Raw genomic sequence first — 17,418 nt, 5'->3', positions numbered from 1 at the left:
ATGTCACATCATTTGGATGTAGTGTCCAAATTGAAAGTTTGTGCAGAAACTTGTTTCTTATAGGCAAAAAGGTGTAACTCCACTGAAATTCAATGCCAATTGAGGAAAGCATACAGTGAGAAAGCTTTTGCACTACAATGCACACCTCATTCAGCAGACATCACGAAGATCCTACTGAAAAAATTCAGATGGACTGTATGGGAACATTCTCTCTACAGTCCAGACCGCACACCTTGTGATTTCCATGTGTTTTTCCCCATTAAAAGGACTGTTAAATTGTTAATATGACTCCAATGAAGACATCACAAATGTGACACAAGAATGGCTATTGCATGTTGGACAGGAATATTTCTAAGAAGGAATAGAAAAATTCATGCCACACTATGATAAATGTTTAAATAAACTTGGTGATTATGTTGAACAGTAATCACTTGGATTGTACCTTCAAACAAATAAAAATTATTGACCTGTATGTTTCATACTTTTAGTTTTGGTACAAACTTACTTTTTGACTCACCCTCATATATGTATGCTGCATGGGAACTAGTTCAACTGCTTTACTTGTGTATCACAATCTGTTTGATTATGTTGTGTTTGACAAAAAAACATAATGTGAAGAATATGCTACAGTAAACTTTGTGTTCAAACTTGGAAAAATGCTGTAGAATTACTGTCAATGTTACAGAAATTTATAGAAATGATGCTCCAGAAAAAAACAACAGTTATGAGGGATGTACTTAGTTTAAAAACAGACAGGAAACACTAGATTAATCCTGCAGTAAATATTCTTTGCTGTTATAGAATGAGAAAAGTGTTATGAAAGTGAAAATATAGTGTGAAATTATAAGTAAATGATTGCTATTGAGATTGCTTATGAAACTGTACTATATATACTCACTGCACAATCCTGAACCAACATTTTGGAATGTCATACTCTATGTATACAAAGTTTGTTCCTTGCTAGCTTTCTGACAATTAAATACATTGTAGGAAAATCATTAAAGATAGTCTATTCAAAAAAGCTAAATATCCATCCCAAATAAAATTATCACTGAAGAGAAGAATTGAATATTTGACTATAATCTTAAGAGAAGAGAGGATTATCTGAATGGCAGGTAGAACAGCCCAGAAAATCATGCACAATGAAATCTAATGTCAAAGACATGTTGATTGTTTTTTAGTGATGAGATGTGCACCATGAAGTTACATTTTCGGAGAGAAGTATTATTGCTGCTTATTATGTTGAAGTCTTGACACATTTGTGTGAGGCTGTGTGGATTCAAAAATGAAAGGACAGCTGTAACCTGTACCATGACAAGGTGTTTAATTACACAATAATGGCAGTTTAGCAGTTCTTACTTGAAAAAATTTGCCCATTAACAGTAAAATTACATTCATGCAACAGTCCCTACTTTCTCAACTTTGTATTATGTAACTTCTGGTGTTCCCTAAACTGAAAATGGACCTTTGGGATCATTGACTACAGTGGATGATCTCAAAGAACATGCCAAAACAAACTTGCACATGATAGAAAAAACTTGATTATAAAGAATGTTTTAAAGCTTAGAAATAATAAGTATATATTTATAAAATAAATGTATTTTTGAAGGTTATTAGCTTAGCAAGCTTTAGTCAATAGAATTCCAGGACTTTTGAATGACCTCCATATTAAATATAAAAAATACTACTAGATATTTTATATGATTACTTGCTATTTCTGGGATATTTAATAATCTAGTAAGCTAAATTTAGTTGAATGAAATAAAACTTTCACAGTTGTTCTTCTGTTACAGTAATTAGTGTGTAATTCTTTATTACTAGATTATTGCAGATTGAATACAATTGTTTTTAAAATTACAAAATAATCATAATGAAATGGAACATGAATCAAATGATTAGAAATGCAGACATTCTAATTATAAAATATTTTACTAATAACATATTTAATTAAGATTGGTAATATAAAATAAAAAAATTGCTTAATGTGATTTGTATTTTCTTGATGAAAAGAGATAACTGACATGTATTTTACTAAAAATGATAATTTAAATTACTATTATTAGAGAAAAATTGTTGTAACTTTAATCTTAAAAATATAATCTGTTTTTAATCTTGATTTTTTAAAATATGATTTCAAAAATATATATACAGTAATACCCCGAACTTACGCGATAGGTGGGACCGAGCGATAACCGCGTAAGTCGAATTCGCGTAAGTCGGGGTATAATTTCGCATATAAATACATACAAATTATTTTTAATTGGGACAGGAGACTAAAAAAAACAATAATTTAGAAAAAAAAATGTTTAATAAAATCTTAGATAATACATATGTATAACATATTATATTATTATACAATTTTTCACAATTACTTGATTATCACACCATAATTTTAACATTGTTTCCATCTCAGGGATAATACCGTGACGTTTACGAATGATGCTTGAATTTAAAGATTGAGCATTTTTCGCAGCTTCGAGAATTTTTTCTTTACCTTTTATAATTGTTCTGACCATCGATTCCGGTAGATCAAACTTCTTTGCCAACTCACAAATTTTCATTTTTGTATCGAAGTCTTTCATAATGTTAACTTTACATTCCAAAGATAAAGTTTTTCTTTTCTTGTTTGATGCAGAAGAATCAGTTCTACTTCATTTGGATGACATAGTAGAGTCTCTCAAGTCTCCGTAGATAAAACTAACAGAAATAAATAACACAAAATAAATTGTAGCTATATGTCGATTCCACGTGACACGTCCGAATATGTAAGCCGAACAGTAGTGTGGGGGGAGTGAGTAATCAAAAGTTGCATGGCACTCAAACCAAAGACGAATCGGCGCGATTTGAAAATCGCGTAACTCCGGGTTCGCGTAAGTCGGGGTATTACTGTATATGTATACAGTAGTCTCTGTATTCCAACATATATCAGACCAGCAGTTGTCAGATTACTGAATTTTGTTTGTGTGTATGTACTATAAAGTAAAATTGCATTTGGTTCACAAGTCAGATTATCATATTAATCATGATTGTGACTATTTTGTTGACCACATGTACAACAAACAATAGTATACATGTACATCAGTCTCTTTCACATACAATGACAAGTTGTAACATGAAACTTTCATGTGTTCTGCCTTGCAATGTGTTGGATTACTAGATGTGTTGGATTGTTGAATGACAGATTATAGAAACTCAACAGAATACATATTATCATTTATTTTTAATATAAATTAGTTTTTATTGATAATTATATTAATTATAATCATTTTTTCCAGTCAAATCAAGATATTCATATTTTGAAGATACTAATTTTATATCTAGATTACAAGTTATTAAAATCAAATAATTCTTTTGAATTATCTCAGGTAAAATTTTAAATTTAATAAAGTTTAATCTAAAAAAGAAAATTAATTTTATTTTCTCAAAATATAAAAAAGAATTAGTTATATAATTTTGATATTTCATATTATTTAAACAATTTTCATTATAAAGTTTAAGTTTCAGAACTGAACCCACCATAAGCAGGCAAAAAGCATATTATTTATTGTTGCTTTTAATTAGTTAATGGCCAATTAATTAATCAATAAGATTAATTAATTAATCTAATCAATAATAATTATTATTAATTAATTAATTTTTTTTCTGAAGGCAAACTTGTGTTTTGTTTTTACTGTACACATTGTTATTAGCTCTTATGAACATACTATTAATAATAAATTTAAGATACGTTTTAATTTTTTGATATGCTTATTCCTCATTTATCACATTTATAATTTGTAAGGAACCAAGTCTGAGCTTTATTTTTATTTTACTTTTATTTTGCTTTCATTATATTTTGTTTGGGGCTTATGTTTAGTTAAGACGAAGGTTTCCTCACCATTCACCTTAGTAACTTAAAAATAGAAGAAAAACCAACTCACCGACGAAAGAAAAGCGCCGTAGAAAAACTCGCGCACACTTGCGCTTCCCAAGCGGAAAAAAGTAAGTCCGCACCGAGAAAAAGGGGGGGGAAACCCCACAACCCAGTTAGGAATCGCTAAACCTTAAAATAATAAAGCATCCCGATAATTGTTAAAAAGAATAATGTAAAAGGTTAGCGAAGTATTGTCGGAAAATAATCTGCCAGATAAACGAGAAAAATTTAATGTTACAGATAATTATGTAAATGAGGAGAGTGAGCTCATTCAGAATTGTGACGTCACCTCACACTATAAAGCCTCTAACTCAAGTGAAAACGAACGAGGTGAATTCCTGATAGCAACGAGCTTTGGTGAGCTTCGTAGCAGTGAACGAGAGAGGTGTCCGATAGGATTTTGAAGTTATTCGATTTGTGGATCGACGATTATAGAAAGTCTTGAGAGTTTGAGGAAATAGGTTCCTAGTATATTGAGGTGACGATTAGGATCTTTAATTTATAAGAATTATTGTTTATAAGTTAATTCTTTGATTTTGTCGAATTCCAAAGGGGAATAGAATTAAGTTAGAAATAGATTGATTTGAGTTTGTCGGATTGATTCTTGTTGAATTTCATTGAATAAATTATTGTTTGATTTTTACTAAATACTGTATATAGAAGTTTAATTAAATATTTGATTTTGTTATTGACAAACTTTGTCATTATTTAATTCGGTGCACGCTTAAAGTCCAGGCCTGGCACACTAACGCGAATCCGCGTAAAGTACCCGTTAGGGAACGGCTATTTCCGGCACACAGTAGTGTCGATAATCGTTGGAAAGTCGGAAAAATAATATAGTACTTTACAAATTTTTATGGGTTTTGGCTAGTAACATGTAATTTGATTTTATTTGGAAGTAAATATCATTTTTGTAAATTTTTCTCCTGAATTTAATTTTTATCTAATTATTCTGTATTATATAACTGCAGTATTTTGCATACAAATATAATGTTAGCTGAATTGAAATAATTTTTCAAAAAAATGAATTGTATGAAAAGAAATGAAAGAAAACTGTCATAATATGTTTGTTAACTTTCAGAATACAAAATTAATGTTTTTTGGAAACATGAAAACTTTCATTTGCTTTTTGTTTTAAATAAAATTACTCAAAGACAGTAAATTTTTTTATATTAAACAGTTGTAAATATTTATTCTTAAAATAAATCTATAGTTATGTATATAATGATAAAAATACTCTAGATTAAAATTTTGAAAAAATAAAATTTTAATATAAAATGAACAGCTAAAATTGACAAATTTATGAAATATAAATTGTTTTTAAATTTTATTACAATTTCTATATCTGTAAGCATGATAAAAGTATTCTTGTTTAGATGCTATACGGTTAGTCCTAATGGTCTGAACAAAACAAAATGTAACATGCATAAAAATGATGACACAAGGAAAATAATACCAGATATTTTAAAAATGGATTATAATTGTAGTTCATTTTTAAATTTACTTCTTTACTCACTTTTGTAACAAAATATGCATTAGAAGTTCTTTACATATAGATTTTTAGACATCCAATTAAAGAATGATATAACCACTGTCTATTGGGTATTGAACAGTTTTTATTATACCATCATTGCAAGCACTTTCAACATTTTATCAATATTATCTTCCGACAAAGAAAATAACTTAATTTAGGAACATTAGAATAAATTTTTAAAAATGCAACATTAAATATTCAAAAATGGAATATAAATTTGCAAAGTTAATTTTTGGACAGCAATATTTATTTATAACTGTTGCTCTCTTATTGTATAGTTTAGTTAAAATAATTTACAATTGATCTTGAAGTTAGAATACTATTTTCAATGATATGCAAGTATCACTTTTTATTTTTTATTATGTGAGAGATAATTACGAAGAATGAAAAACTTAATATAATATCTTAGACAGGATATTTTGAAATTCTTGTTACAAACTTATAGGACAGATTCCTTAAGAAAAACTATGGTAAAAATGTTCAGTAACGTTTTTCGAATAAAGCCTTTATTAAGGAGTTATAGACATTTCAGTGACTTCACTATTGGATTTTTGTACAAATGAGGAAAAATTCATGTTTTATTCTTTTATTTAACTCGAAAGGTTTTTTCCAAAAGAAATAAGTAGATTCATTTTAAAATTTAGTACTTTATTTTTATGTATTTGAAAGCAACATTCTTTTTATAAAAATGTGTAATACTTCTTAAGCATTTGTTTCACTTTGCATTGTGATCAAGAGCTGCTTTATATGGTGACTTCCAACATCTATGCAAATATTGTATCTGCAAAACATATTTTGGTACATACACTCAAAAATATCTGTTGTGTGTTGAACTTGTGCCAGAAATCATAATTAGTGCAAGCATGTCTTCCTTCTACTTTGACGTAAGCTCTCCATGTCTGCAAATTTTATTTATTTTTTTTTATATCTCTGCTGCAGCATGGCAGTAATAATTTACTTACAAAGTAAAAATTTACTAAATTCATTTAAAAACTATTTATTTTAATGAAAGTAAAAGATTACAATAAAAAAATATATAGATACTTTTTTAATCTTTTCACATGCATCAAATTCTGGAAGTGATGTCACTGAACGTTAAACCTCTGTAACTCCTTAATAAAAGCTTTATTCAAAAAATGTTATTAGACATTTTTATCTTAGTTTTTTCTTAAGGAATTTGTCCTTAACATGAATTTTGAAACACTATATCCTAGCAGTAAATATATTGCAAAAAACATTTTTACTACTTTTGTCATCATTTATAGTATGTCTGTTGCATTTCATTTCATTTACACCATTAATATTAGTTACGGAATATTTTATATAGAGATACTCAAAAAATTTGAATTTTAAATAAAATCAGATTTTATTTAGGGAAAAAAATCTATTCCATAAATATTAGCTACATAAGCTCTTTATATTTCAGTCAACTGCTGAGATGATTTTGGATATATATTCAGAGGTTGCATCAGATAATTTATGGAAATTGATCTTATTATCAGGAATATCCTCATATAAATTAGGTGAGCATTAAAAATATTGATACATAAAGTGGTGACACCTAAAGTAATTTTTTTAAATAGCATATTACTTTAATTTTATATTTCTTTCTGTGTGTTTCTCTATCTGTACAAATATTATCTTTAAATCTCTAAAAAGTTTATAGATTATTTGATAAGATGGTAAATTGCATTTCTTTTTTCTTCTTGTTTACTCTTTGTTAGTTAAATTTTTAAATAACTTAAGTATTTTATATATACTGGTATATATATTTTACTATGCTGAAATTAAAATTGAGACTATTTATTAAAATCCTTTTTTGAATTCAGGTTGTTATAATTCTCTTAACAAAGGTTATACTATGTTATTCTAAGTAAAGAACATTTAAAATTTTGTTTTATAGTATTAATTTTTATCCACAAATTAATACTCTGTAAATTAAAGCAATACTATGGATGAGCTATTAAAATTTTAAAATATTAGAAATAAATATCTTGTCTTAATTGTCTGACTCTTTATATAAATTTTATTTTAGAGAGTTTATTTTGAACAGTTTTGTAATCACTCCATTTACTTTTAAATACAGCAAGAAATTATATTTTAGAAAATAGTTATCTGCATGTAGAACTGAGAATAGATACATGTCTTGGAAAATTTTTTATTTTTTATATTGAATTAACTGAAGAAGGTGGAATATATTCTATTTGATATAGACTGTTCATTAAATGTTAAGCACGGATCACAAAGTTTTTTTGTGTGAATGGCTATCACTGTCTTCTTAGTTTTTGCAATTTCTTATTGAAGATATCATTCAATGCTGTCAAGCTTGCAATAATGCTAGAATAAGTCAGTTTCCATATTGACTTCAACATTTGTATTGAAACTTCTTTTTTGTATTCCCATTTATTGTTACTTGCAATTATCTTTTGTTTTTCTGTTAATATTCATTTTTTCCCAAATGTATCTAAAGTTTGTATGCATAATTCTATGAAAGGTTTATAAATTGGTTTAAGTGGTTTTGAAAATATTGTTGTTTTTGTGATCAATGCTTAACTTTTGATGGCCAGTGTATTATAAAAACAAAGATACATTTTCTTTTATATAATTGTTTCAATAATATGAAAATATTATTTTTGTTTATATCTGTAACTCCTTTCCAAAAATTTAAAATTACACCAATCAGCAATCACTCTGTTTATATTATTGCAACATAACATTAAGAATATATGCTTTTTGTGAGAGTGCAAAAGTTTTATTGAAATTATATGCATACTTCATTAAAATGTATCATAAATGTTTCTCTTGAAATAATTGAATTTGCAAGATCCAAAATGTCAAATAAATGACTCTTGCACTAGAATTCATAAAATATCAAAAAAAAATTTAATAAACTAAAAATACCAATACTGGACTTTCTGACTACAAAACAAAAAGCTGAAATATTACAAATTTTAAACTCAACATTTATATTTACAACATTAAATGTTTGTTAGTACTACTTACAAAATTGCAATTATTTATGATCTGAAATAATTAACTTGATGAAGAAAAATCCTTAATCTTCGCCAACTCAATCAAGGTAAATTTAATAGCTTACAATTCCACAGCTATGCACTGGCCAGCAGGAGTGAAGTCTAATTTGCCGAATTATAAATATTTTAGAAAAAGTTTAATCAGAATAAACTGTTTTGATTCTTTAAACTGTATAGCATTGTTTTTGTTTCAAGAGTTTTTTAGAAAATATTGATTTATAAAATAATTTTTATGCAAATTTGTAAATGCACGTTTGAAAGGATAAAGTATATTTTTTTTGGTGAATAATACGATATAAAAAAAATAATAACATTTATTTTAAAATTATCTAATCTGTACATTTTATTGAATAGTGAATATTAATTCTATCAGTTAATTAATTAAATTTTTAAAATCTGTTTCAGAAAAAGCTATATTATTATTGAAGAAAAGAATTACAAGTAAGAAAAAGTATGTAACTTTTGTTAATGTATGAATTTCCATTTATAAAGTTTTAAGTAGGAATTAAATTATATTTATAAGAACCAATTTCAATGTGAAGTATAATCAAACATAACCAATCATTTATATACTGTATATATATATTTGATCAATATATTTAAACAGAAATTTCTATTTAATCCTGTAAATCTATATACAATTTTAATTTTCAGATGACAATTTTTTTATAATTTGATATATTGATATTTTATAATTTTTTTATATTTTTTATAATTTATCTAAAAAGAAAAACTATTTATCAAAATGATTGGCTTATATGCATGAATATATTTTATTTATTTTTAAGTTTGTGAGTTCAGATTTTATAATTAACATTTTTGTATATCAGTATTTTGCATTTTTAATATAGTCTTTTTATATATAAATCGTTTAAAACTAGAAATGAAAAGTACACTAATTTATAGTGTTGGAAATACATTATAATCTTCTACTATCTTTTAAATATTTCATACAGCGAAAGTCATAGATAACATTATTTAGATTTTAGCTGAAGAAATCAACTTATTTTATTTACTTACTTTTAACATTATTCTGAGTTTTTTATTTTTAAAGAAATTAAACTGATAACTTAATATTCATTTCTTGTGCTATATTGAATGTAAAAAGTTCATCAGATTACATCATATTTTTGAATATAGAATATATATAAATTGTCAACTGAAAACTAAAACTGTATTTAAACATATTTAATAATCCTAACATATATATATATATATATGTTAATATGTATATAAAGTTTAAATCGTGTCCTTTGATTTCCAGTCTATCAAAAAGAACACCTTATGACTCCTTGAACACAAATTAAGTCTGTTTATTAACACTATTTACAGAAATACACAACAATCCATTACTTCTAACAACGTACATCTTGATTACTTCTAACAACGTTTTAGTCCAGATTCCTTTCTCCTTATACAGTCTTAGACTAGACTCCTCTTCCTCGTTCCAATGTTACCTTATATTTAAGTTTTGAATCCATTGGCCAACCAGTCAGGGCAGAGCTGAGCTTTCTGTCAGGTTTGCTCCAGTTGGCATACCTGTCTCAATTTGTCCAGGTGACTTGCCAACAGTCTATTTCCAGAAAATGTGCTCTGACGAATGAAAACTTGACTCAGCTTGTCACCACTTGAAATCTCCTTGGCTATATTTATATATATACAGTATATAAATTAGAAGAATAATATTTAATAAAGTTCTATGAATATTCATAGAACTTTATTAAAAATTAAGAAAATTCAAGAACAAAAATAAATACATTACAAATATTATTCATTTTGGGAAGTACAGATAAGAAAACTATTATTTATTATAAAGTTTTCTTATCTGTACTTTTCAAGGTAGTCATTCACTTTCTGATTTTCTGAGAAAATAGGATCTCTGTATTTAAGTAAATATGGTCCTATTGCTTACTTTCCTTAGCTTCAGTTTGAATTGTTTAACAAGCAAAATATTATTTTAAATTGTAATTTTTTTTAATTGTCTAAAAGCAATATAGGGCCAGATAAAACCTTATAGTGGGCCTTATAGTTTGAGTTCTCCTAATTTAAATTATCTCTAATTATTAAATTATTTAATTAGTTTATTCATAACTTCAATAGCTTGAATAAGATATAAAAATATTCAATGTAATGTAAAAAAAATATTTGGAAATCTTTAATAATGAATTATTTTAAACTTATATAAATTGATGTTATCTCATATTCTTTTTCATTATTAATGATTTTATTTTGATTAATTGAATTATTTTACCATTTAGATGAAAATTTTCCATTTAAAATTTGAAAATAACATAAATTTGAAAAGACATTCAGCAATGTATCAAGTTGCTTACAACATATTTTATTAATTTTTTGATTTTTTAGATTGTAAAAAATGAAATTAATATAGAAGAATTAAAATTTTGAGTTTAGAAATTTATTTATAAAACTCAAACTATTCAAAATTAAATAAGATTCATTAATGATATTTGAATTATAAATTGTCAAAAATATGAAATGTCACTATTGTGTGACAGATATATGTTAAAAGATGCAAGAATGGTTTTCTGAAGATTATCAGTTTTTATCTTCCAGCAGTTATTTCTTTATTATCTTCCACAGTTTGGAAATTTTATTAAATACACATGCAATCTTAAGTTATAAAAGTGAAAAATCTTGAAGTATTAAAATTAAATTAAAATATTTTAGTGGTATAAATATTGTAATTTTTAGAATAAAAGTTAAAAAGTTTTCAAATTTGTTAACTTTTATAGTACTATTTTAAGTTTGATTCAGTTTAAATGGTTTCTCTTTCTAGTCTTACTAATAATGGAGTGTATATGAACAAATAACAAATTTAAAAACATTTAGGTAGTTAAAGGCTTAATTTTTGTAATTGAAAAATACATTAAATGTTTATACATTTATAATGTATAATTTTTTTCTATAATGGTGACAGTTTTCTTAACAGGAAATTGAGCATTTAGTATGATTAATTTAATGGATTTTTCTATAATGGTGACAGTTTTCTTAACAGGAAATTGAGCATTTAGTATGATTAATTTAATGGATGAAACAAAAAATGTGATATTTAATATTTGTTTATAATAAAATATTTATTTATTTGTTTCCATGTAAAAATAAAAAATAAACATACTATTTTAATTCTTATGGAAAAAGGAGAATGAAAGTTTCATACTATACAGTCAATGATTGTTTAATTTAGGAAATATATCAAATATCTTTTCCTCAGTCTCCTCTTTCACTTTTTAATAAAAATTTCTACAGCTTATTTACTTATTTATTTATTTGTCATACTACATTTTAATGGTTTTCACATCTTTTGTAATTTGATCTGAAAACACTTTAGCAAGAAAATGTTAAAAATTTAAAAATGGTATTCACAACAACTATTGTTATAATATATTAAATTCATTGAATTTAAGTATAAACAGGATCCTGTTCTTTTTATTATGAATGATTGCTTGAGATATTTAAGTAAAGACTGCATTATTATTTTTCTTTAACAATTAATTATAAATTTTTTCCAGTACTGCTGCAGATACTTTAGCAATTGCTGTGTTGCTATTGAAGAAGGGAAATAAAGATGCTGCACAAAATATGCTTTTATCCTTATCAAAAGTAAATTTATTATCATTAAAAAATTTATATAGAAAGTTTATTATTGTTTATAGGTATTTACAACAATAAATTATCAATAATTTAATTTATTTACTGAAATAAAGAACAAACCAAAGATTTATTTAAATAACCAAATGTATCTAAAAGTCGTATTATTTTTTGATTAGACTAATTTTAATCAAAAAATAATTGTTAAAAGTAATTTCATCAACTAATAATTAAATTAATTGATTGAATTAATGCATTGTATTATAATATCATAATGAGACCAATATTGCTTTATAAATAATAATTGATTAGCTTGTTTATCGTAAACAATGAAATTTGATAATTAATATTTTGTCAGTAACAGAAGTCTAGAAACAGGAATCCATATCTTTTCAAATCATTTTAGTGTGGTTTTTCAATTGATTCCTTTGCTTTAAATTATTGATTATTCAGAATTTAGTTGAGTTACTAGTCAGTGTGACTAAATTTTTTTTTCTTTTTGATAAAAATTAAAAATTAAGAGAGAGAATAATTTAAAGAATTTATTTACTTATTTTTTATTACAATAATCATTACAAATATTGTTTTGTTGTATTATAAATTTAATAGGATGAATTGTGTACATTATTACATTCTATTCAAAAATTATTATGGAATGAAGAATTTTCTGTTTCTGCTGTTGGACAGGTAATATATAATAATATAAATTTAATTAAAAACCTTTATGTATTTAAGTTATTAATGTTTTGTTATATGTAACAGAAAAGATTTATCTTTATTGATGGAATTAAATCTTAATATTTCAATGATTTGCTTGTAAATCTGTCATTTGACTTGGACACCTTTATTATTGCATTAGATGTATGATAAAAGCATGATATTAATTTACAAAAATGTCAGTAATAATTGTTTAGATCTAATTACAGTTTTTTCAATATAAACAGAAAGTTTTATCAAATTATTATACATTATTACACATTTTATATATTAAATATATATTATTAATATTAACTGAGTTACATGTAGTATGCTGAAGGCTGTTTAAGGAATCCATTAGCCTTTGGAAACGGCAATTTCACATATAAGATGCAGGGCTTTTTTTCTGCAAAAGTTGCCTTATATGCCTTAAAATACAGTATGTAAAATCTGTATGATGCTTGCATCAGATTATGTTGGTTTTGAGGGCTAAATTTTCCTTGGATGCATGTTGTATTTTGTACAAAAAGTGGGTAGTTCTGGTTGGAATTGTTTATATAGTTTAAGTTATGTTTTAAACATACTCCCTGCCAATATTCAAGGCAGGGAAAAATAAGGCTACTCTCAGACTTTTAATAAGTCAAAATGTTTATTGGGTTAGCATGTTCAGATATTTTTCCTTATTGTTAGAATCTTAAAAGTGAAGAAATAAATATGCTTATAAACAAGTTTACAATTACTACTAAATAATAACAACAAAAATAACAACACAATATGTATTATTTTGTTTTGTGCATTAATGTCATAAAACTCATGCATCGACACAAGAACAGCTAAACCATTTGTAAGAAATTATACACACTTACGCTAGTGAAATACAAATGGAATTGGCATAGACAAATGCAAAGCAAAAAAAAAGGCATCCTGAAAGAATAATTATTTTCTACTTGAAAATGGATAAGACATTGAATTCATGGAGGAAAGTGAAGTCTACAAATTAATTCTTTTTTGTTTCTATGTCCTTACTTTATTGATTCTTTTTTGTATCTTTGTCTACATTGGAATTTGTCTATTAATAGGCCTTATTACAATGGTTTAGTTTCCGTTTAGCAAATAGAGGAAAACTTATTTACGAAAATCAAAACTTGAGATACAATGTAGACAAAGATACAAAAACGAGTCTACAAATATTTATTCATAAAACACGCACAAACAAAACAAAGACTAACAAAGGAATATAACAGCAGACTAAATTCAGTACTAACAACACAGTTGAATGCAAAACACACATTTATGACATATTTGTTTGGAGTTATACATTGGACACACACAAAACTAAAATACAGTCGACCCCCTATAAGATATAGATACGTTCCAATTTATTAGGAATCCGATTTCTTACAAGTCGTTCCAATCACAGCCCAACACGTGTAAGTTTACGGACTACGGCTGATTGAAAGGTTTTCTTCCATAAAATTAATCGATTCTACACTAATCCGACTCAACATTTCCAAAATACGTATATTTTTTCGTAGTTTTATAGGAATCGTAATTATAGGGACCGTAATTATAGGGGGGTCGACTGTAAAAGAAAACACAAAACAAAAAAAAAAAAAAACACCATTCTAAGTCATCAATAAAAAGGTTGATTCATTCTCATGAAGATGGAAGAATGAGGTCTCACAGATATTTTAAATCTGCACTACAAACAAATACAGTCACTACGAGAGATTTTTCTATAAAAAACAAGGAACATCACAATTACACAAAGCTGTAACACTTGCAGACAAAAACAGTACATTAAACCTATGTGAGGTTCCAAAAATGGGTTGGAATTAAAAATTTATTAAAATGAAACTAGAAAAACTTTCATTGTTAAAACTGATCAAAGGTCGGATTAGTCATGCAAGTCATATGAGATGGAGACAAGAAAAAAAATATTAATGTCAAACATGATGTAATAGATGTAAATGAACATTGACTAGTAGAGACAAGGTGCTTGTATACAATCAATTAGAACATAGAAAAATTTTGAAAAGGAGAAAGGTTAAGGATAAAAAGGGACATTGTGTCAGGTCATTAAAATTCTAAAACATCATAGACTAGACAACAATGAGGTAAAATATGAATGCTGGTTTCAAAGTTCCATCAGCACCTTCCATCCAGAGTTAACAGATGGTGTCGGGTAGATTCTCCGAAGTGGACCTTTCTCGTGACCTGAACAGGTCTTGTCTTTCACTTAGGGACAGACAAGGAACCAATCGGGAAATGGGAAAAAGGAACATGGAGCCAATCAGAATGGACAAAAGAAAGAACAAAGATTGATATAATCTCTGATCTTTAAGGACAGACTCACTTTCTGTAAACTATGAAAACTGTGCACCTGCACACGATTAGTCAATGGTTAGTTCATTGTGCCCAACTTGTAACCTGTGCCACGATGGACTCGGACCATGTTGCCGACACCAACCAACAGAGTCTCCTCATCTGTCGCTGACCCGGGGCCACCTTTGATCGACAAACAAGAAACAACATCGATGTCCAGGACATCAGAACAACCAATTGTTTTAAGGAAACTATTTTTTTTTCTTAGTGTAAGTTTATTTCATGTTACAATAAATGGTTTTTGTAAGATACTTGTCATCTTTGTCTCCGCTGCCACCACCCACATATGAAAGGACCCTAGACCATAACTGTTGGGAAATTAACTGATTTCCCCTAAAAGTTGGCTTACTTACACCTACATAACACTGATTTTGATCTAGGTCTGACATTATCTGGCAGTCTTGGGCTTGAAAGGAGCTCCACAGTAGGCATTGTAACAATCTCAGCCAGGATTATGTTGACAGAACAGCATCACACTGCTGGTTGACTCTTGAATGTCTCTTCAGAGAGAAAGAAGGGTTTATGATGGCCATAGAAGATCATTTCATAAATACAAAAAACTACAGGAAGCACATTTTAAAAGACACAATATTTACAGATAACATTTGTAGGAAATGCATATCATGCTTTAACATATCACATTAGGCTGCAAGCTTTTAACATAAACTTACTACTTATATTAACATAACCAAATAGCAAATATAATATATCAAAAACTTGCACACAAATAAACTATTATACACCAAAGAACTATTACTACAAATACACACCTCGGATCATCATACAAAACAACACACAAAATAAACTATGACTGTACAATGATAACAGACAAAACAATATATAAAGGTTAAACACTCGTTTACAGGTACTGGTACAATATATAATAGACTCACAACACCTTTAAGTGACCAGTAAAATATTTAATTGTAAAAAACAAACGTTTTCGACCGTATTTTACAGTCTTCTTCAGGTTAAAAGTTCCGAGATTCAAAGAGTCATTGTGCTTAAAGATTTAACATTTTTTAGAACGTTTTGGAACATATCTAACTTTGTGTATAAAATTCATTTTGCGCAAATGTATCAAGCATTGCATAAACAAAAATATATAAAAATATTATTTTACACACACGTGAAACGGTGAAAAGACATCTTAAATAGAGTTGTGGACATCTTCCCCTTCATACACAAATTTCCAAGCTGTAGAAATATTAATCACATCCTTATAGTTGATGCAGTTATTGCATAACCCCTCCATATATTTCAAGAGCACAACCAGTGACGGCCCGAGGCAAGTTTCAGGATGGAGCGAGATTTTATTATGGCGCCCCCTTGGTTGCCCCCAATTTATACCCTTTAATTTTTTTACCACTGAGGAGCCCCCTAGGACTTAGCGCCTGGAGCATCTGCTCCGTTCGCCCTATGGTAGGGCCGGCTCTGAGCACAACAGTTCTTCGAATCTCGGAACTTTTAATCTGAAGAAAACTGTAAAATACAGTTGAAAATGTTTGTTTTTTACAATTAAATATTTTACTGGTCACTTAAAGGTTGTTGTTGTGGTTAATTCAGAATCAGCGGAGAGACACTTAGATGAAACATATTACACTGGTTAAGGTATCTTCCTTTAATCTATGAATTATAGTACAAGAGTCTTTACATAGCAGTAGGACGAACATCCGCACGTGTCGACAGACAGTAGTCCGAACAAAGGAACAGGTTAAGACAAAGGGTCACAAAACCTTTTGTTTGGTTATTGGGTAGGTCCCTCTAGTGGGTCAAATTGGTTTGCGTTGAGAGTATCGACACCTCCCCTCAATTTGATATCACGGTGGACCTTCTATGGGTCCGATACCCATGTTGGCGACGCACGACCAGTGCTTGTTCGAAAACAATGGTTTGGTTAGAACGTCGGCCGGCATCTCGCTGGTTGGTAGATATTTGATGTCTACGTCTCTGCGTTCGAGAGCCTCCCGGATGAAGTGATGTCGTATCCCGATATGTTTTGTGCGAGAGTGAAAGATCGGGTTTCTGGCAAGTTTCTGGGCGCTCTGATTGTCGTTGTATATCGTTATGGGATGATCTGATCTTGAGTGAACGTTGCAGAGAAGGTTTTTAAGGTGGATTGCTTCCTTTGCTGCTTCGGTTAGTCCGATGTATTCGGCTTCAGTTGAGCTGAGTGCGACGGTACGTTGTTTTCGTGATTCCCAACTCACTACTGCGCCTGCGAGCATGAACATATAGCCTGTGTAGCT

General features: G+C 27.8%; 1 protein-coding gene across 1 annotated transcript in view; it reads left to right on the top strand.

Moving 5' to 3' along the window:
- Positions 1–17,418, top strand: part of LOC111620922 (Hermansky-Pudlak syndrome 3 protein-like) — a 74,866-nt gene that overhangs the window by 26,378 nt on the left and 31,070 nt on the right. The window contains exons 9-13 of the mRNA XM_023362949.1: positions 3,276–3,365; positions 6,874–6,970; positions 8,885–8,930; positions 12,010–12,100; positions 12,698–12,775. Of these exons, the coding sequence (XP_023218717.1) occupies positions 3,276–3,365; positions 6,874–6,970; positions 8,885–8,930; positions 12,010–12,100; positions 12,698–12,775 (402 nt within the window). The remainder of the gene's footprint in view (positions 1–3,275; positions 3,366–6,873; positions 6,971–8,884; positions 8,931–12,009; positions 12,101–12,697; positions 12,776–17,418) is intronic.

The sequence above is a fragment of the Centruroides sculpturatus genome, unplaced genomic scaffold, assembly GCF_000671375.1.
Source record: "Centruroides sculpturatus isolate CEXI.00-Female unplaced genomic scaffold, Cexi_2.0 scaffold17, whole genome shotgun sequence".
NCBI lineage: Eukaryota > Metazoa > Arthropoda > Arachnida > Scorpiones > Buthidae > Centruroides > Centruroides sculpturatus.
This window is presented reverse-complemented; position numbering and strand designations above follow the sequence as displayed.